This window comes from Carlito syrichta, unplaced genomic scaffold (assembly GCF_000164805.1).
Source record: "Carlito syrichta isolate Samal-C Ts95f unplaced genomic scaffold, Tarsius_syrichta-2.0.1 Scaffold154498, whole genome shotgun sequence".
In the NCBI taxonomy this organism is placed as follows: Eukaryota; Metazoa; Chordata; class Mammalia; order Primates; family Tarsiidae; genus Carlito; species Carlito syrichta.
Window position 1 is genome coordinate 133,773 of NW_007098594.1, and position 21,164 is coordinate 154,936.

General features: G+C 51.8%; 1 protein-coding gene across 1 annotated transcript in view; it reads right to left on the reverse strand.

Annotated features, from left to right (window-relative positions):
- Positions 1-21,164, reverse strand: part of TMEM266 (transmembrane protein 266) — a 74,596-nt gene that overhangs the window by 13,956 nt on the left and 39,476 nt on the right. Inside the window, exons 6-8 of the mRNA XM_021709045.1 lie at positions 20,047-20,185; positions 14,500-14,615; positions 1-80 (exon numbers count right to left, since the gene is read on the reverse strand). The exon at positions 1-80 is cut by the window's left edge and continues 2 nt beyond it. Coding sequence (XP_021564720.1) covers positions 1-80; positions 14,500-14,615; positions 20,047-20,185 — 335 coding nt within the window. The remainder of the gene's footprint in view (positions 81-14,499; positions 14,616-20,046; positions 20,186-21,164) is intronic.

Genomic DNA, 21,164 nt, shown 5'->3' on the forward strand with positions numbered 1-21,164 from the left:
GCCTGCAGCGCCGCCTCGCGCTCCGCCGCCAGGTCCAGGTCCTGCTGCGCCAGGTGCGCGCGCAGCTGCCGGATCTCAAACTGCGGGAGGGACAGGGCCGGGTGGGTCCGCTGCAGGGGCGCGCGGGAGGGACGGGGTCCCGCAGCGTGACCGCCGGGCGCTCTGCTCCTGGTTGGGGGCGGCGAGGAGCCGGGGTGGGGGCATCCGACGCCTGGGTGGCGCGCTCCCCAGGTGAGCCTGTGGCTCGGGCATCCTGTCGCTTGGCCCCATGTCACGGGGTCTGGGAGAGGACACCCGACTGGAGTTTGTGGGGTGGCCAGCTGGACAGCGGCAAGGAACCCTGGGTTTGAATGCTGCTCTAGCTACTTGCCCGGATGTGCGACCCCAAGGGGCGCCTGACAGCGATGATGAATGGGGGACCGGGAACCCCGGGACACCCAGGGCCGGTGCCACCAGACTTGAGTGTCCAAACACCCACTCGTCTCCTCCACGAGCCGTGGCTCCCGGTCAGGCAGGACCGAGTTTCAGACCCAGCCCTATGGCTTCCTGGCCACGTAGCCTTGGGCAAGTCCCTCCACCTCCCCAAGCCTCGGTTTCCTTTTTCGGCAAAATGGGGTTCTCGCCTCTTTGAGGACTTGAGTGGCTTCATAAGGGCTTTGTAAAAACCGAGGATATTTGTTGTTGTTGGGCAAAGCTTCTTGGAAAGGCTTCCAGCGGCTTCTCGGCCTTCCTGGGACATCTTGGGTCTGGCATCGCTGGGCGGGCCGAGGGCTCTCTGGAAGGAGGGCCTTCACTGCCGCCTAGTGGCCTCCGCACACATCGCACCGCTTCCGCGCGGGGGAGGGAGGGAGGGAGGGGAAGAGCGGAGACCGCGGCTCCTCTGCCGCCCCGGAAGCTACCGACTTGCCGAAGCCGCCCAAAGGCTCATCTCCAGCCCTGACCCCTCCCGGAGTGTCAGACTCGCACTTCCAACTGCCTACCGGACAGCACCACGCAGCTGGTTCACGGGAGCTGCAAACTCAACCTGGTGGAAAGAGGACGCTCGGTTGTCTCTCCAAACCTGCTCCTTGGGGGTTTTCATCTCATTTTAGCAGGAGCCAAGAATGTAATCACCTGCCTTGCTTCCTCACTTGCCCTCACCTCAACATCCAATCTGGCCCCCAAGTCCAGCTCCAGCTCCACTGCCGGGTCTTGCCCGGCCCTGCACTCCAACACGAGTCACAGGGACTCTCTCAAACCTAAATCAGATCACGGCACCCCTGTCCCCAAACCCCAGCGGTTTACCACCTCACTTGGAAGAAAACCCAGACTCCCTACCTTTTTCTTACAGGGTCCACCTGGCCACCTGCTTCTCATCCTCTCCCTCAGTACCTGCCTGGGAGACACAATCCTTCTCCCGATCCCTTAAAGACACCAAGTGTGTGCCGGTCTCAGGGCCACTTTCATAGCTGCTCCCTCTGTCTCGGGTCACGTGGCAGCCCGCCTGGGAGAAGCCCCCCCAATCTATGGCAGCCCTTTAGGCACTCAGTTAGTTGCATCAGCCTGTTGGAATTCTCTGCACCCCACTAATCACCTTCTGTTTTTGTGTATTTAGTTTAATGCTTTATTAATTTCATTTTTATGAAAGTAAAACACACACACACACAGCTAAAAGCACTCACTAACAATAGGGTGGCCAGAGGCAGAAACATGGCACTGGACAACCTCCCGATGCGTGTCTGTAGGCTTTATCTCTGGAACCACACAGATTTTCCAGAGTTCTTCACCTTCCTGCCTGGGGTATACCTCTGGTTGCCTCTGTGCTGGGAGCAGGGCAGGGGGACCGGGCAGAGGGTCCCAACTTCAGGGGGAAGGACTTTTACTAAATCCTCCTTTCAGCTCTGCACCTTCCCCTGGGCCTCTGCCTAACCCAGTGCCTGTATGCAGAGCCCTCTGGTGCAGTTTCTCTAGAGGACACACCTCTTGATTCTTGCATGGAGGAGGAGTGTAGATTCCTGGCTGGGCAGGAATTGGAAGGGCGCCCAGGGATTTGCGCAGACTTTGAGCCAATCTCCTTGCCCAGTGTCAGTTTCACATTCCACCCTCTTCCTCTTAGACTCTCAGGGATTCTGAGGGGAGATTCAGCCCATTTCCCTCACTGTCCTCCTCTATGGGCACTTCAGTTACAAATTCTCCACTCTGCTAGATCAGTGACTACTTTCTTGTCAAGTCTCCATTTCCCCAAATTCACTGAAATCTCTCTTCTTTCAGAGATTTGAGCATGGCTCATTTTAGGGTGGAGAGACAGTTTCTTACTTCTTACGTTTGTATTTTTTTGCTTTAGTATTTTAGTGAAGTTTTGGGAAAGAGATCAGATAAATAGATGTAGTCATGCCACCATTTTTATTTATTCGTTTGTATGTTTGTTTATTTTTGAGTTGGAGTCTCACTCTGTTGCCCAGGCTGGAGGGCACTGGCATGCTCATGGCCGCTGCAGTCTCGACCGCCTGGGTTCAGGCGATCCTTCCGCCTCAGCCTTCCAAGTAGTTGGAACTATAAGCTTGTGTCACCACGCCCGGCTAATTTTTCTTGATTTGTTGTAGAGATGAGGTCCCACCTCATGAGGGCTCAGGCAATCCTCTCACCTTGGCCTCCCAAAGTGCTGGGATTATAGGCGTGAGCCACTGTGCCCGGCCTATGCCACCATTTTTAAAGGGCTCTCCATGAGTTTACTTCTCATGGGAGAGCCAGTAAAAAATAAAAAGACCCAATTTGTAGAGTATGCTAATCTCTGTGGTGTGAATTCTCCCATTATGGCTGATTTCAGGCTACCAGCAAGATGTAATGGGAATTGGGGAGAAATGTACATAATCGGCTCTCGTGGGCAGTGGGAGCTCCAATGCACCACTGCCACCTTCACTCCCAATAGAATATAATCTGCATAACAGCAGGGACCTTGTCTGTTTTGTTGCTTAGTACACAAGAGGGACCCAGTTAATATTGTTGAATACATGAATAAATCAATACATGAAACTGGTTAGCTTTGTTCAACTCTGAGCTGCAACTCTAACCCAAGCTAAGACAAAGACTGAGCCCCTGTGCCAGCTACACACTGAGCCCTGACCCTGGTCACACATCGAGCCCTGACCTGGTCACACATCGAGCCCCGACCCTGGTCACACACTGATCCCTGACTGACCCTGGTTACACACTGAACCCCAACCCTGGTCACACACTGAGCCCTGATCCTAGTCACGCTCTAAGTCCTGACCTGGTCACACACTGAGCCCTGACATTGGTCACACTCTGAGTCCTGACCCTGGTCACACACTGAGTCCTGACCCTGGTCACACTCTGAGCCCCAACTCTGGTCATACACTGAGCCCTGATGCTGGTCACACACTGATTCCTAACCCTGGTCACACACTGAGCCCCGGTCCTAGTCACGTTCTGAGCCCCAACCTGGTCACACACCGAGCCCTGATCCTGGTCACACTCAGAGCCCCAACTCTGATCACACAGAACCCTGAACCTAGTCACACTCTGAGCCCCGATCCCGGTCACACCCCGACTCTGGTCACACACTGAGTCCTAACCCTGGTCATATACTGAGCCCTGAGTCTGGTCACAGATTCTGGACCTTGACAACCCAGCACTCAAGTAGGGCTGAGGCCTCAGAGGGTGAGAAAGTGAGGATGGCTCATTATAGGGTGGCCTTTGTGCAGGAGAGGGTGCGAGCTACCCCACTGGCAGCAAGGTCTCAGAGGTCACCAAGGGCCCCTGAGGCAACCCTCCCAAGCTCTGATGGGGCTGGGAGCCCCTCCTGCTCGACCTGAACTTCCCATGGGCACACCCAGCCCACTTTCTCCAAGGCCACTCATCTGGGCCTGCAGACCCAGCTAATGGCTTCCTAGGCCACTCTAAAGGGATGCATTATTGATGGCTGGTAATTGATATGGAGCTGCCCAAGGGTGTCCCACTGGAATTCAGGCCAGACAGCCAGAGGCCCTGGGCTTGCCCAGCCCCAAGCTCACATGTGCAGACACAGGCATGCACAGAAACAAGTTTTTGTTGTTGTTGTTGTTGTTTTTAGTTGGGTCTCATTCTGTCACCCAGGCTGGAGTACAGTGGCATGATCATGACTCACTGACCTCAGGCAACCCTCCCACCTCCTGAATAGCTGGGAGTATAGGCGTTCGCCATCACACCCAGTTAATTCTTTTATTTTTTGTAGAGACGAGGTCTTGCTGTGTTGCCCAGGCTGGTCTCAAACCCCTGGGCTCAAGCAATCCTCCTGCCTCCGCCACTCAAAGTGCTGGGATTACAGGTGTGAGCCACCATGCCTGGCCTAGTTTTAAGCTAAAGATATGAACTCCAAGTGTGTGGTAGTTTTCCCATTCATTCATTCAGTAAGTCAGAAAATCATGGTGGAGACCATGTTGAAATTCTGTATATGTTTTGGAAAGAAAATGTCTCCCTCAGCTTGGAAGTAGATCGTGGGTGGACCTAGCAAAGGGCCTGTCTGCTGCACTGCAGGGAACAAGTATCCTCAAGAGACAAGGCTGGCTGTCAGGTGGTACTTGTGGCAGAAGAGGCTAGATGTGTACAAGAGACAGGGGACCTGTAGCTAGGAGGGGTTGGGGAGACCTGCAGGGTGAGATGTTTTAAGGACTTCAGGCTTTATTTAAAGAGCAATGAGAAACCACTAGAATCTTTCAAGGGTAGAATGGTGGTGCAGTGATCCAGATGAGCCTTTTGAAAGGACTGTGCTGACTGCAGAATTGAGAACAGGTTGGATGGGGCCAGAGTAGATAGGGGAATACCAGCTAGGAGGCTACTGCAGCAGTCCATGCCAGAGAAGGCCAGATATAGACTGGGGTAGAGACAGTGGAGATGGAGATGAGAGGAAGGCTAAGAAAACTATGTAGGAGGTGAGGGTGTCAGTGCGTGGCATGGACTGGAATGGGGGTGAGGGAGAGGGCAGCCTGCTTCGGTGACAGATTTTGACAAGTTGCACACTCAGAGAGGGTGAGGTGGCTGATCTCTCTGCCTCACCATGAAGAGAAATGACTGACTCCTCAGAGGGGAACTGTGGGTGGGCCAAAGGGCTCTCAGCCCCGTCATGGCTGTGACAGCCTGGGGGGTTCTCAGGATGTGCTAGTGAGACCCTAAGAGCCTGGCTCCTGATTCCTTATGAATGTGCATTCCCAGGATTGCACATTGTGACTAAAGAATTGTCAAGAAGTCCTAGGACAAGAGGACCTCATAAATCAGATGGGTAAACAAGCCTGGAGGTGGAAAGGAGCATTCTATGCTGGTAGAGTGGGTGAAGGAAAGGCCAGGACCTCATGGCACCTCAGAAGCAAAGCAGGGCCAGAGCCTACATATCTGGCTTCCAGACCCCGAGAACTTGTGCCAGGCAACTTGCAGCCTTATGGCCACCTGCATCTCAGGAAGTGACTCACCAAACAGACTCCAGGGAGAGTGATGGTAGCAGAGGACAGGAGCGAGCAGGAGGTCCCCACAGGGGAAAAGGCAAGAGTTGGAGGTTGGATTCTGGGCTGGTGGCCCATCACCCCTCCCTCACTCTGATTTTGGGTAACACCCTTTTCCTCCATGGGTCTCAGTTTCATTGTGGGTCCAATAAGGCAAATAAGACTAGCTGAACTCTGAGCCTATGATGAGCTCTGTACTGACCCTGGGGCCTTAGCTGGGAGGGACTGAAGTACAAGTGTGGTTAAAACCTGGTGCTGTCTCGAAGCCATCCCCTGCTCTCTGCTAAAATGCGCCATACCCAGAGGACTTAGAGAAAGGTAGCATAATCCAGAACCTCTAAAATGCATCATCAAATAATGTGTGGCATGCAATAAGAATTATTAATCAAGCAAATACGCAGAAAAAAGTAATAGATTATCAAGACATAAAACAATTAATAGAAGCTGACCTATATAAATATCTGAGTTAACAGACAAGGACTTCGAAATAACTATGATTAACAGATTAAAGAAAACAAGGGAGCCGGGCACAGTGGCTCACACCTGTAATCACAGCACTTTGGGAGGCAGAGGTGAGAGGATTGTCTGAGTCTAGGGGTTTGAGACAAGCTGGGCAACTTGGCAAGACCTCATCTCTACAATAAAATAAAAAAAATTAGCCAGGCAAGGGGCGCATGCCTGTGGTTTCAGCTACTTGAAAGACTGAGGTGGAAGGATCACCTGAGCCCAGCAGGTCGAGGCTGCGGTGGCCGTGAGCATGCCGCTGCACTCCAGCCTGGGTGACAGAGTGAGGTTTCAACTCAAAAACAAAATAAAAGAAAGAAAATAAGGGAAAGATTAATGTCATGTTTCAGCAGAGAGTTAGAATCTATAAAAAGAACCAAATCAAACATTTAAAACTTTAATATACAATATCTGAAATTGAGTACTTGGTTAGATGGGTTTTACAGCTGACAGGACATGGTAGAAACAGGGTGGTTGAACTTGAAGACAGGTCTATAGAAAAATATCAAGACTCACAGCCAGGAAAAAAAAACGAGAGAGAGAGAATAGGGAATAGAATAAGATGTAAGAAAGATGAGAGTCACACTCAACTGACCTAACATACTACTGGAGCTCCAGAAGAAGAAGAGTGAAAAAATGAGACAGAAACAATAAATAAAGAAGTCATGACCAAGAACATTCCAAATCTAATGAAAGCCAAAAATTCAACAAACTCACTGACTCCTAATCTTAATACGTTAAAAAAAAAAACAACCCCACACCTAGACACCTCACAGTCAAACTACTGAAAACAGGAAGAAACACCACAGCACTTGGGCTCCCCAGGGCTCACATGGACCTGGGCCTCTGGCCCAGAGGGTGCACAGTAGCTTTGATGACCACAGTAGCTTTGATGAAGTAAATTTTCCATTGGTAAACTGGCCAGTGAGGGGCGGGGGAAGACCATCTCCAGGCTTGAGAAGAATTAAAGTACAGCCACAGCCCATTAGATGCACGCCATTAGCTAAGTATTTCTAATCAGATAACCCGACCAGATCGGCTGGGATCCGCAGGGAAGCCCTCGGTGTGCATTACTGGAGTGAGTCGGGCTCTTCCATTGGGGCTGGGCTTTTAATGCAAACTCAGGAGGGGCCAGACCCACTGGGGCGGCAGGGCAGGCACACCCAGCCTTTAATGGCCTGGTTGTGGAGTCCAATTGACATGGGCCTTGGCCTGATCAATGCACACTTTGGCCAGAAGCTCGATGTTATCTAATGCAATGCAATAATTTTGCTCCATCCTATTAGTGCTGTCTGCACAGACTGCCCTGCCTTCAGACCCATCTGCTGTGGGGATGGCATCCAATGTTTATTTCCATTAGGTTTCACCATTGTTGGTAACAATAAAAATCAGGAGACAGTTGCAAACTAATGATTTAGGAGCAGGGTAAAGCTGAGATCGACCTTGGCCCCTTTCCATCCACTATGAAGATGACTGGTAGTTGGCCATAAATTTAAATTATGGCAAAGGATAACATAAGTTATTCCTTTGATGGCTAATTTTATCAGCTAAATAGGCTTGTCATTAAAGCTATCGGCTGTTTTACAAATCACTTCCCATGTTTAAAAAAAATGCACTTCCCAGAGTGGAGGTCTTGAATAATCCAGGTAACAAAGGCTATTGTGCTAAACTGGGGGTTTATGGCCTCTGCTGGAAAAGAAGGAGCTCTCTGGAATGAGCCAGCCTCAAGTATCATCCCCACAGCCAGGTGGAACTCTGTTCTGCTCTTTTCCTGCGATTCCTGCCCTTTAGCCCTTCTCTCTGAGCCGCAAGTCCAGCCTCAAAGGTGAGTCCTGTGCAGAGCCATCAGCGTCTTCTCTGGGGAGGAATAGGGACCAGGGTGAGGCTTGAATGGGGAGATGTGCCCAGCTCCCCAAACAGGCCACCCACCACCTCCCAATTCTGCTCTGGCTCCTCCTTATGATGGACAGGTGGAGGGGGGAGGGAGGACATGACACTCCCCTTTCCATAGCCTTCCTCCATCAGAAATGCTTATAGCTTGGGGGGTCAAGACAGTCATCTTATTTCTTCAAGGAACAGGCCAGCAGGCTGGGAGCCATGGCTCACGCCTGTAATCCTAGCACTTTGGGAGGCCGAGGCGGGAGAATAGCTTGAGCCCAGGAGTTTGAAACCAGTCTGGGCAACATAGTGACACTTCATCTCTACAAAAAAATTAAAAAATTAGCCAGGTGTGGTGGTGCGCACCTGTAGTCCCAGCTACTCAGAAGGCTGAGGTAGAAGGATCACCTGAGCCCAGGAGGTCCACGCTGGAGGTGAGCCATGATTGTGCCACTTTATTCCAGCCTGGGCAACAAAGTAAGACTCTGACTCAAAAAAATATAAATTAAAAAATCAGGCCAGGTGCGATGGCTCAAGCCTATAATCCCAGCCCTTTGGGAGGCCAAGGTGAGGGGACTGCCTGAGCCCACAGGTTTGAGAACAGCCTGGGCAACTTGATGAGACCTCATCTCTACAATAAATCAAAAAATTATCCGAATGTAGTAGTGCACACCTATAGTTCTGGCTACTTGGAAGGCTGAGGTGGAAGGACTGCTTGAGCCCAGCAGGTTGACACTGGGGTGGCCATGAGCGTGCCACTGCACTCCAGCCTGGGCAACGAAGCGAGACTCCAACTCAAAAAAACAAAATCATAAAAAGAACTAAGATGAGTGAAACTGTAGCAAACAGTCGTACAGACACAATCCAGGGAGACAGCAAGGAGAATGCAAAGTGGATGCTGTGTTTAAACTGGGACCCCACATATTTTATTGGAACATGGGTAAATGTCAATTTTTTTAGGCAGCATATAAGAATTCAGTCTGGGAAATGCTTCATAATCTGAGCATTCTACCAGGGAAAGAGAATAAGAGTTTGTGACAGAGACAACTAGAATGGCCTGGAGTCTTGACGGTCTGGGGGGTGGGAGAGGGATGCCATGAAGAGACAGCTAAGGGAGCCAGGTCTGTGCCTGTGGTTCAAGATACCCCATGCATAACCTGATCAATGTTTTCACTGAGTGCTGAGAACTATCAGAAGTAGAAAAAATGAGGGAGAACATGATGGGTTGGTGTATACATGCCTATAGTCCCAGCTATTTGGGAGTCTGAGGTGGAAGGATCACCTGAGCCCAGGAGGTCATAAGTAACTCCATCTTAGAAAAAGACTCCATCTTACATTTTAAAAGGTGTGGTGCCAACAGGCACCTGATGTTTGGCCTCATCAGTAAAGGCTGTCTCCAATCAGAAGAGGACATAACCGAGCACTACCAGTCCTCACCAGAGGATGCTGTGGCCATAAAATGAATAGGACTTCACCAACTTGAAACAGCGATCATAACAGACACTGTCTTGCTGTCACTCGTGATAGGCACCCAGCATCTGTCACCAAAGGCTCTACCCACATCAAAGACTCTTCTTTGCAACATACGCTGACATGCTACCCGGGCAGGCCCAGGAAAATTCCTTCTGCTTACATCACTCTACTGGTCTGGTTTGTTAACCCCTTTTCCTATTTCTTTTCTCTTGATGTTTGATGTTTCTCTGTTTGTTGTGGAGTGTTTTATCTATAACATTTATACATTGATTATCTATTATGTATGGTTTGCAATAGCGACTAACTAGTGGACTGGCTTGAGCCCCTGTGCCCACAGCTCTGGCTATTGAGTGAAAAGGAAGTAGGAAGGGAAATTGTCCCTTGAGAACTCCATGAAGCTCATGGCTTTGATGATTTTTTTTTTGAGTCAGGATTTCCCTCTGTCACCCAGGCTAGAGTCCAATCATGGCTCACCTCAGCCTTGACCTCCTGGGTTCAGGTGATCCTTCCACCTCAGCCTCCCAAGTAGCTGGGACTATAGGCATGTGCCACTGTGCCTGGCTAATTTTTTTGTTAAGATCAGGTCTCGCTGTGTTGCCCAGACTAGTCTTGAACTCCTGGGCTCAAGCAATCCTCCTGCCTCAGCCTCCCAAAGTGCTGGGATTACAGAATGTGAGCCACCATGCCCAGCTGCTTTTATGATTAAGATAGCATCCACAAAAGTCTGACGCTGTGGAAAGACACAACATGTGTGGATCTGGGTACCTCTGACCTTGTACCACTCACTGTTAGAACTCCTGGATCGCTTGGCTCTTAAAGCCCTACTAGTCAGTTTTCTTGTTTGTAGAATGGGTGTGAGTGGCAGGTCTGGCAGGGTTGGTGGACCGACTAGGGTTACTTCCATTTCTTACTACCTATCACGTGCCAGGCTTTGGCCTAAGCAATCTCAAAACCATCCTTCAAGGGTTTCATTACTATCCCCATTTTTCAGGTTAGGAAAACCAAGGCCCATAGAGGTCCAGTGCCCAAAGCTACAAGAGCAGTGAGTGGCCGAGCCAGTTTTGAACCCAGGTTTGTCTAAACAGAGACAAACTTAGGTTTGAAGCCAGCTCAAAGTCTCTTTAGAATAAAGTTTTGAGCCCAGGAGGTTCAAGACCAGCCTGGGCAACATAGCAAGACCTCATCTCTATGAAAAAATAAAAAAAATTAGCCAGGCATGGTGGCGCATGCTGCCACGAATCTATAATATTGAGTGATCTATCACAGAAACAAAGAACTGATATTACATGTTCTCACTCATAAGCGGACCTTGAACAACTATCATAATACTATAAGAAAGGGATTGGCAGTAGTGGGAAACTGCCATGGGTGGGGGGTATACCTCATCAACAAAGGTACCTGCATAATGAACATTTGTATACCTAACCCTGAATTGTATCCCACATCTTTAAAATAAAAAAGTAAACAAACAAACAAACAAGAATAAAGTCTATTCTCAACCATTCCATGCACTGCTCTCTGGAAGGGTCTAGCCGTCACTGACATTCCATGACCAACACTCTCCTTCCTCCCTCTCTCCTTCCCTCCCTTATTTTTTTTGAGTTAGGGTCTCCCTCTGTCACCCAGGCTGGAGTACAGTGGCACGATCACAGCTCACTGCATCCTGGACCTCCTGGGCTCAGGTGACCCTTCTGCCTCAGCCTCCTGAGTAGCTGGGACTACAGGCAGGTGCCACCATGCCTAGCTAATTTTCATAGAAATGAGGTCTTGCTATGTTGCCCAGGCTGGTCTTGAACCTCCTGGGCTCAAGTGATTCTCCCACCTTGGCCTCCCAAAGTGCTGGGATTACAGGCATGAGCCACCATGCCCAGCCTACAGACACATTTCTTTAAGAGTATTTGTTGTCCAGTCAAGTTTCAAACCTGGCCTCAAAATTCAGCTGCAAACAAGGCGTCTGTCTGTTTTGCCCTGTGCAGCGGGCCCCGTGCGCCCTAGGAGAGCAGCCTTCCTGGTCTCTTCTGCAGAAGCTGGAGCATGTTGCTCTGGTCAGGCAGCCTCCCCACCCTCCTTGGCGGCCCCAGTGGGATTCCAGCCTGTCTGGCCCTTTTTGCTGTCTTAACTAAGATGACAGTCTTCAGGTGTTTTTTAAATTAAAATGGTTGGTTTCTGTTCATCTCTTTTCCAGATGTCACTACCTAGAGGGAATCTGTCTTTATTTATTAGCCCTTTCCTGTGCAGAATGCAAGGGAGTCTCCCTCTGCCTGAGACCCCCGGGAAGGAGGCCACATGTGGGGAGTAACTTGGACCAGGACGGCAGGAACCTGGGATCCCCAGGGAGCTCAGGACAGAGATCACGGTGGAAGCTGTGGGAGGTGGGTTTGCGCTGAGGATTCTCTCCCGGCCACGTGGCACATGCATGGCTGAGGTGAGGCATGTGGCAGGGTCGGCATGTTCCCTACTGGGCTGCAAGGCTGTAAATGTATGAGGGGCAGACACAGCCCTGTGTCCATGTCTTTTCTATTGCCAACTGCAGTGAAGAAACGTGTTTTCCTCCCACTAGATAGTGGACCAAGGGCTACCTGATCAACTCAAAGTCTGTTTCTGGTTGACACCCTGACTGTCCTCTTCTCCCTCCCTCTGTATCCTCCCCAGCAGCAACCCAGACTTCTGTCACCTTGGTGGTTCCTAGAGCCTCTCTACTGGGTCTTTCTGCCCCCATCCTGCCCTCTCCCATCTGTCCCCCAGCAGCAGCCAGAAAGATCCACCAAAAACTCAAATCTGAGCAGATCTCCAGGTTCCTGCTTCTAGAACTCCAGGTTTCCTCTTTCCTGACAAGATAAAGCCAGAACCAACTCCCTGCTTAGCCACGGAGCCCTTCCCAAGCCCTCCCACAAGTTCCCCCCCTCGCATCTCCCTCTGCTCACACTCTGAATGGCTCCCAGCACTGTACCCACGCCTGCACTCCACGCCGTTCCCTCTGCCTGGCACCCTTCTCAAGTGGCCCTGCTCAATGCCAGCTCCTCTGTGAACCCTTGCCTGCCCTGGCATGCAGAGCCCTGGATGTGCCCTTGTGAAGCAGACATTGCACCAGCGGGCATTGCCACTGTCTATTTTCAGGCTGCCAAGCTCCCTGAGTCACCCAGAGCGGCATGAGGACAGGGGCCATGCCCTGTCCATGGTGGCATCCCTGGTGCCCAGCACAAGTCCAGCCCAAACAGCTCTTGATGGTCCTGGCTGACTAGATGAAGCAGTGAAAGAATAAATAAAGTCGATGCCAGCTGCTCGAGGCTGAAATGCCTGTCTTCCCAGCCTAGAATTCTGTAATAGACTGCTCCGCTTTCAGGCCCCTCTGACAATGTCCTCCTGAGGGCTGTGTCCCCTGATGATCCCTCTTGTCGCTCATAAGCATTCTGTGCTGAAATGAAAGGTCATGGTGTTCCCAAAGTGGATAAAAAGATTGGTTCCCTGACAGACATTCCAAGGAGATGATTCTGAAGATGCTGTGTGCGTGTTCCTATGGGGACATTTCCCCGGATTGCTTTGCGGTGATATTCCACAGACTCTACACCCCCCCAGGCCCTCAGCTATGAGAGGTTGAGGTCGAGAAGCTGAGATATGCGCTGAATGCACTTTTACCAAGACCCTCAGTGAAGCTGGGCCAAGCTGGGCCGGGGCACAGACATAAGTTGGACAAGGCTCACCTTCAGGGACTATCCAGTTCAGTGGAAGAAGTCGCCCTGGGTGTAAATGTCTGCTGCCCAAGGCACAAGTGCCCAGTGTCCTGGGAATGCACTCAGTGAGGACTGTGGGGCTGGGGTGGGGGGTGCAGAGACTGGTGGGGGGGGGCGACCATCCACTGCAGAGAAGCCAGGACTTGAGTTAGACAAGCAGAGCTTACGAGGGGTAAGCAAGGGGCATGGTGTGACCAAAATGCAAGAAGCAGAATGGCTCGGGGCTTGTCAGATGACAGGTGACTCTGTTTGGCACAGTTGGGGTGTTTATGCACCAAATGAAATAGGAGGTTACCAGGACAGGCTGACGCGTGGCAGGTGAGACCTTGGTCCTGGGCATCCTTGGAAAGTGCTTGGGCACCCGACAATTGTGGGGGAAGAGGAGAAGGAGGGAGCCCAGGGTGTCTGTGGTTACTGCACTGTGAGCCAGAAGGGCTCAGTGCCCACATGATACGCAGCTGCCGGCATTCCACTGCAGGGCCAGCCCTGGGCCCCAAGAGTCATAGGCTTAGCTCATCCGGCTCATGGAGGGAGGACCAGTGGGCCTGTCCTCTCCCCAGAATCCAAGGGTAGAAGAGGAGTGACCGTACATGTCATGGTCCATCCCTCCACATTCTTACCACCTCACTAGTCCCAGTGGCATCCCACCTTGTGACCTGGTACCGGAACCTTCCCTGCACCAAGTGCTTTCTACAGAACTTAGCAGCCTTGCTGTGGGATGCAGCTACCACCTCCCCCTGAGCACCACATGCCCCCTCCTCTGAACTCTACACTCACATGGGAGCAGTTCCCTCAACTTAGAGATGAAGGGCTGGAGGGCAACGAGGTGGCACGACTTGGCCAGAGTCCCGGGGGCAAGAACGGCTCCTGTGAACACAGGCCTGTGGACTCCCGGGCGGGGCCCCTCCCCAACTCAGCTGCCCGTCCCATTCCCCGGCTCTGCTGAGCGCTTCCTTGCAGGGACCTCCACGTTTCTCTGAATCCTTGTCATGGCTCCTGGAGGGCAGGGAGCATTGCTGACACTCTTTGGGGTGTCTGGACAACCTGAGTGGCAGTGGGCACGTGGTGGTGTCCAGCAATCCTCAGGAGACAGAATGAGCCCCGCATTTAGAGACCATTTATCAGAAAAGACTCTGAGGGACTAAGCCGGGGAGTCAGCAGGCTCAGGCTGGGGAGCTGAAGGGTCACCGTGGAACAATGAAAAGAGCCTCAGCCTGAGAGTCAGGGCTGAGTTCAGGCCTGGCTGGGCTGGGTACCAGCAACCTTGGAGATAGGTTTCCCCTCTGGGCTTCAGGTTCCCCCATGAGTCCAACAAGGGGCGGGAGGAGTTCCCTGACTCATGCCCTTGCAGCTCTGGCATCTGTGACTTTGAGCACTACCAGTGCCCCCAGCAAGGCCCTGGACAGAAGTGGACAGAACTGAAAGCGGTGGCACATTACCCCTTGCTCCTGACAGATCTGTGTCAATCTCTCCAGCTGCTCATCTTGGATGACCTTGGCCTTCTCATACTGCTGGATAACCATCTCCATCTCCACCTTCACTGGCAGGACGTAGGCTGGAAGACAGAGAAAGTCCTGTGAAGGACTCGGCAGTGGCAGGGCTTGGGCTGGGAAGGGGCTGGCCCAGCGTTCGGCCAGCAGCAGGTCTGAGGCCCAGGCTCAGTTCTTTGAGGATTTGGGAGGGAAAATGTCCAGACACCCAATAGTATCCAGGAAGTACAAGAGGGCTGCCACCTCAATTCACGGTGTTCCGGACAGCTGTCTTCCTCCTTTCCATGGTGACAGAACCCTTACTTTGAGGTTGAGCACAGTTGCCTGGAAGAAAGGTTGTTTGAAAGTCTCCCTTGCAGCTATAGGGGGTCATAAGCCCACCTTCTGGACAATAGGAGGTGGTATGCAGCAGCTTCCAGAACCTTCCTTTAATTTATTTTTTATTTTTTTAGAGACAGGGTCTTGCTCTGTTGCCCAGGCTGGAATGCAGTGGTACAATCATAGATCACTGTAACCTCAAATTCCTGGGCTAAAGGGATGCTTCTGCCTCAGCATCCTGAGTAGCTGGGACTACAGGCACCCCACCATGCCTGGCTAATTAAAAAATTATCTTTGTAGAGCTGGGCTCGGTGGCTCAGCCTGTAATCCTGTGCCTTGGGAGGCTGAGGTGAGTGAATTGCCTGAACCCATGGGTTTGAGACCCACCTGGGCAACTTGGCGAGACCTCATCTCTACAATAAATCAAAAATTAGCCGGGTGTGGTAGCGCGCGCTTGTAGTTCCAGCTCCTTGGAAGGCTGAGGCAGAAGGATCGCCGGAGCCCAGCAGGTCGAAGCTGCGGTGGCCGGGAGCAACCTCTGCACTCCAGTCTGGGCGACAGAGTGAGACTCCAACTCAAAAAAAAAAAAAAATTATCTTTGTAGAGCTAGGTTCTCACTATGTTGCCCAGACTAGTGTCGAACTCCTGGCCTCAGGTGGTTCTCCTGCCTCAGCCTCCCCAAGTGCTGGGATTACAGACGTAAGCTACTGTGCCCAGCCCAAAACCCTTCCTTAAAAGTTAACTGGGACTGGTGAGGATGTGGGACATTGCACCCCTTATACATTGCTGGTGGGAATGTAAAACAGAACAACCACTTTGGAAAACAGTTTGGCTGTTCTTCAAACTGTTAAACAAGGAGTGACCATGTGACCCAGCAATTCCATTCCTGGGTTCCTGAGAAATGGAGTGTACGTGAGTGTTCACAGCAGCCTTATTCATAATAGCCCAACAGTGGAAATACCTAAATGTTCGCCAACTGATGAATGTATAAATAAAATGTGGTCTATCCCTACAAGGAATACTACTTGACAATGGAAAGGAATGAAGCGCTGACACAAGTTACAGCACAGATGAACCCTGAAAACACTGCTAAGTGGAAGAAGCCAGACACAAAAGATCACAGATGATTCCATTTACATGAAATGCCCAGAACAGGCACATCTATAGAGATAGCAAGTAGATTAGTGATGCCTAGGGCTAAGGGGGTGATGGGAGTGACTGCTGATGAGTGTTGGGTTTCTTTTTGGCGTCTAAACTTGGGTTTTGATGGTTGCACAACTCTATGAACACATTAAAATCTACTGAATTGTGGACTTTAGATGGGTAGATTTTACAGCATGTGAATTATAACTTAAAGAAGGTGTTTAAAAGGAAAAGGCAGTCGGGGCCTTCCTTTTACTTTCTTTCTTTCTTTTTTTTTTGAGTTGGAGTCTCGCTCTGTAGCCCAGGTTGGAGGGCAGTGGCACAATCACAGCTACTACAGCCTTGACCTGCTGGACTCAGGTGATCCTTCCACCTCAGCCTTCCAAGTAGCTGGGACTGCAGATGTGTGCCACCACATCCGGCTACTTTTTTACTTATTGTAGACACAAGGTCTTGCCATGTTGGCTGGTCTCCAATTCCTGGGCTTAGGCAATCCTCTTGCCTTGGTCTTCCAAAGTGCTGGCATTATGGGGTGAGCCAACCGCACCCAGCCCTTTTTATCTCTTTATCTTCTTTCTACTAGCTGTGATGAGGAGGTGATGGCTGGCACTGGAGCAGCTACCGTGGACCATGAGGTGACTTTGAAAAGTAGGCTAAGTATAGCAGACCAACAAAATAGAAGGAACCTGGGATCTTGGCTCTGGGAAGTGAGTGCCATATCAGCCTTGGACACCTCTCTGCAGACTTTCATGTGAAAGAAATAAGCTTCTGTTTTTAGACATGGTTATTCTGGGTCTCTGTTACTCAGACGATCCCATTTATAATAGATATACACAGTGAGATCCCGAGGAGAAAGCCTGGCCTCAGCCAGCAGCAGCCCCATGGACCCCCTCCCTTGGAAGTTCTCTGGCCCTGGCAGTCTCAGTCTCAGTTCCTGTCCTTAACTTGGCCTTGCCCTTCACACTCTTTTCACACTGCTCAGAACCCAGCCCTTCCTGGCTCTTTAAAACCCCGGTCACATGCCTCTCTTGCCACTGAGTTCCAGAGCCCTCCACATCTCCCCCTTTCCTCTCCTGATGTTCTCTGGCTGTTGCAGGAATCAGGCAGAGAAGATAAACCAGGACTTTTCTGTTTGCTTCCAGACTGGAGGGCAGGCGTGTGTCCCCAAGACCCAGCTCTAGGCCTAGGGGCTGCCCCAAGATACCCCAAGAGATCTGAGGTGCCTCCTCAGATCTCGGCTGAAGCCAGTTCACACCCAGGGGGAGAGTAGCAAGTTAACACCCATCCGTTTGCCAGCATGTCCCTATCATGAGCCTCCCAGTGGCACGGCAAGGCCTCATGTCAGGAAGGCGGGCGGATGGCTGGCAGGAGCCTTCGCAATGGGGCTGTCAAAATCCATCAGTGTGAGGGTGTGCAGCAGTCTGCAGCTGGCAGAAAGAGTAAGAAGGCGCTGTTCCTGCCCTGAGGGGAGTGGCTGTTCTCGTGGACAGGGCCAAGAACGGGGTCCTGAGCAGATGGAGGGGTGGAGAGTGAACAGCCAAAAGAGCACTGGGGGGCGTCAGGGGTCCTGGGCTCCACTTCTGGTTCTGAGCCTGACTTGCAGTGTCACCCTCATCCCACTTAGCCTCGGCCTCCCCATCCGTCAATAAGGGGGAACAACTAGGTGATCTCCCAGAGCCTTCTGGGTCTGCCAAAGGCTTTCAAAGCTGGAACCAAACACAACCCAGTTTGATGAAGATTCTGGGGCTCCCTGAAGAGATAGCAGCATGGACACCAGGACCAAAGCCCACAGTGTTCACAGGGTGGGACAAGGGGGAGGGGACCAGGGAGAGGATTTGAGGACGAGAGACCCTAGGGTCCATTCTGCCTATCTTGCACCCCTGGGCAAACACTGTTAGAGTATCCTCAGAGACACTTGCAATCAAAATTCAGGCCTAGAACCCTCCACATCTCCCAGTGTTTAGCATCTATCCCAGTGTTTGTTTTTTTTAAGAGATGGGGGTTTTCCTATGTTGTCCAGGCTGGTCTCAAACTCCTGGACTCAAAGTGATCCTTCTGCCTCTGCCTCCTGAGTCACTGGGACTACATGCATAAGCCCCTGCACCCTGATTATCCAGGCATTTTAAACCTGTGCTCCAGAAGGCCTGGCAGATCCTTAGAGGTGCCTCAGGGAACAAGGGAGAAGGCAAGGAGGTGGGCTCTGGGCCCACTCCACTCCAAGCCAACCAAAGCAGCTTCACTTTCAATTTATTTTACACATCGGATAAGATTTTGCAGAAGAAAGGGATTTGCTGCAAAAAAAAAAAAAAAAAAAAGTTGGGTATGGTGGCTCACACCTGTAATCCTAGCACTTTGGGAGGCTGAGGCAAGATGATTGCTTGAGGTCAGGAGTTTGAGGTTGCAGTGAGCTATGTTGGTGCAGCTACACACCAGCATGGGTGTCAGAGTGAGAATCTGTCTCCTAAAAAAAAAAGCGTGGGAATCGTCTATACAACCTCCTGGCTCTAGGGGGAGCTCTTGGAGATGGCGAATGTCCACCAGTCCATCGCGGGTGGCTCTGTACCTCATCCGGCTGAGGTAAGGTGGGCCTCCTTGTTATGTCCTCAGGGACCAAGGACCACCCTCTGGATCCCTGTGACTCAAGTCTTCCCTCTTTCCCCGGACTTTAGTGCCCTTCCTGGGTCGTCACCCCACCCCAGTACCCCGCACCATTCTTCAGGGATGAGGTTGCCGTCTTCCCCCCACCCAGACCACCCTCCTCTGAAGGACACACTCTGGTCTGTCACCACCTTCTGAAAACACAGGAACCACCCAGATCAGGGCATAGCTCTCTACAGGAGGGTGGCTCAGCAAGGGAGCAGCCTCTGCCTCTGGTGACAGCAAAGGCAATGACAAAGGCCAGGATCAGACGTGGGAATGGAGACCCAGAGACAGAAACGTGTCACTAAAGATGAGTGGGGCGCCGGGCTCGGTGGCTCAGCCTGTAATCCCGCGCCTTTGGGAGGCTGAGGTGAGTGGACTGCCTGAGCCCGCAGGTTCGAGACCCGCCTGGGCAGCGAGACCTCATCTCTACAATAAATCAAAAAAAAATCAGCCAGGCGTGGTAGCACATGCCTGTAATTCCGGCTACTCGGAAGGCTGAGGCAGAAGGATCGCCGGAGCCCAGCAGGCGAGGCTGTGGTGGCCGGGAGCGGCCACTGCACTCCAGTCTGGGCGACAGAGTGAGACTCCAACTAAAAAAAAAAAGATGAGTGGGTCGAAACCCAGTGCAAGCCAGCAGCTCCCACAGAAAGGCTCTCTAGCTGTCTTCAGGTCAACAGGCTTGGGGGCACCCAGGCTGTCCTTGATGGACACAAAGGTGGGACAGACCTGTAGGGAGCAAGGCCTTGACCGGACAACCTGGACAGAGCCAACAGTGAGTCTGTTGACCATGGGGGAGCCAATGGCAGGTGTATATCAAGACTCCCAGGGTATCAACAGGGGTACCTGCATGATCAATGTTTGTATACCTAATCCTGAATTGTACCCACATCTTTGTAATAAAAATTAAAAAAATAAAAAAGAGAAATTGGCAGTAGTGGGAAATTGCCAGGGGAGAGGGTGAAACACACCTTATCAACAAGGGTATCTGCATAATGAACATTTGTATACCTAACTCTGAATTGTACCCCACATCTTTAAAATTAAAAATTAAAAAAAAAAAGACTCCCAGGGTGTAGAAAGCTTTTTCCAGAATAGCTGGCCCTGCTATAAGCACATGACACACAATTGCCTTGAACTGAACACATGACCTCACCACAGGTGGTGGGAAAGTCAAGTGTGTGTGTGACATCCGAACAGGGTGTAAGCAAACACGTGACAGTGAACACGCAGGGACAGCTTGTTCCTCCCCACGCCAACAATCTCACCCTTCAGCCCGACACTGGCGAGGCCATTCCCACATCACACGGTCTCTCTCCTCTCTCAGCCAGGTTTTGAAGCAGCCCCCTTCCTCCCTGCCAGCCCCACTGACCCCCAACTCCTTGGGCCACTCACCGTCAATGACCCTCTTCACCCGCCAGATCCGGAGCATGATGATGAGGCTGATGGCGTCCCAGGGGCTCCTGGGCCCGTTGGCCACAGTGGATGCCACCATCGGGGCCAAGGACAGGATGATCACGGCCCCGTCAAACACCTATGAGAGGAGGCAGACTTCAGTGCTCTGGGCCGAGCTGGGTGTCCAGGACCAGAGACCCATCAGGCAAGGTAGGTGGTGCTGGCCAACTTCTACAGGGGCCCGGGCCCTGTCAGAAGGTCACCCTATCCCTGGCTGCGCCTCCCGGCCCTCCTCAGGCTTAGGGACCCCCCTCCCCTAGATGAGCTCCTGAGCACTCTCTGTCCTCCAAACGACCCCAGTCCATCTCCAGTCTCAGTTCATGTGGCCTTGGGCTCTCTCAACCCTCTCAAGACAGGGCCTGCATCCTGTGTCTCAGGCCCCAGGCAGAGGCCAAGCAGAATCCCTCTCTGCCAGTGCAGGGACTGAAGGCAGGTGTGGCGGGCCTCCCTCTCTCGGCAGCAGGAGCCCAGGGCCCCATCACATCTCTGTCCAGTGCAGAGTCCCAAAGCCTGCGGAAGGCAGGGCCAAGCGAGGAGGGGGGCACAGCCTGCACAATTAAGCCTTGAGCCCTGACCTTTGTCTGCCTGTCCCAGCCCAGCCTTGGTCTGGCCCCCTCATGGCATTGAGCCCAGAGAGGAAGGAGTGGGCAGCAGACACTGGCCACCTTGCCTTGGCCACCTTGCCTTGGCCAGCGACAGCCAGGCCATCCCACACCTCACCCCTCGAACAGGAAGTAGAAACCCAGGCTGAGAAGCGCTTTCACAGATTCCCGCTCACCTCTCCATTTAAGGTAGATTTATTTGTTTTTAAAACACATTTCAAAAGCTTTTCAAATTGATTCAAGAATAAATTTAAGCATCTTGTAGAACTTCAAGGAGACTGTTTTAGAACGTCCCTTTGCTGGCAACAGTCTCTGTTTACCCCTCCCCGCCCCACCTAGCATGCACAGCTGAAAAGGCTCCCATGGTCCAGCTGAGGAAGGAGCCAGCCTTATTTCATGGCTCCCACCCTGAAATGGATAGAACAGTGACATTTTCCAGCTTACAGAATGGCTGGG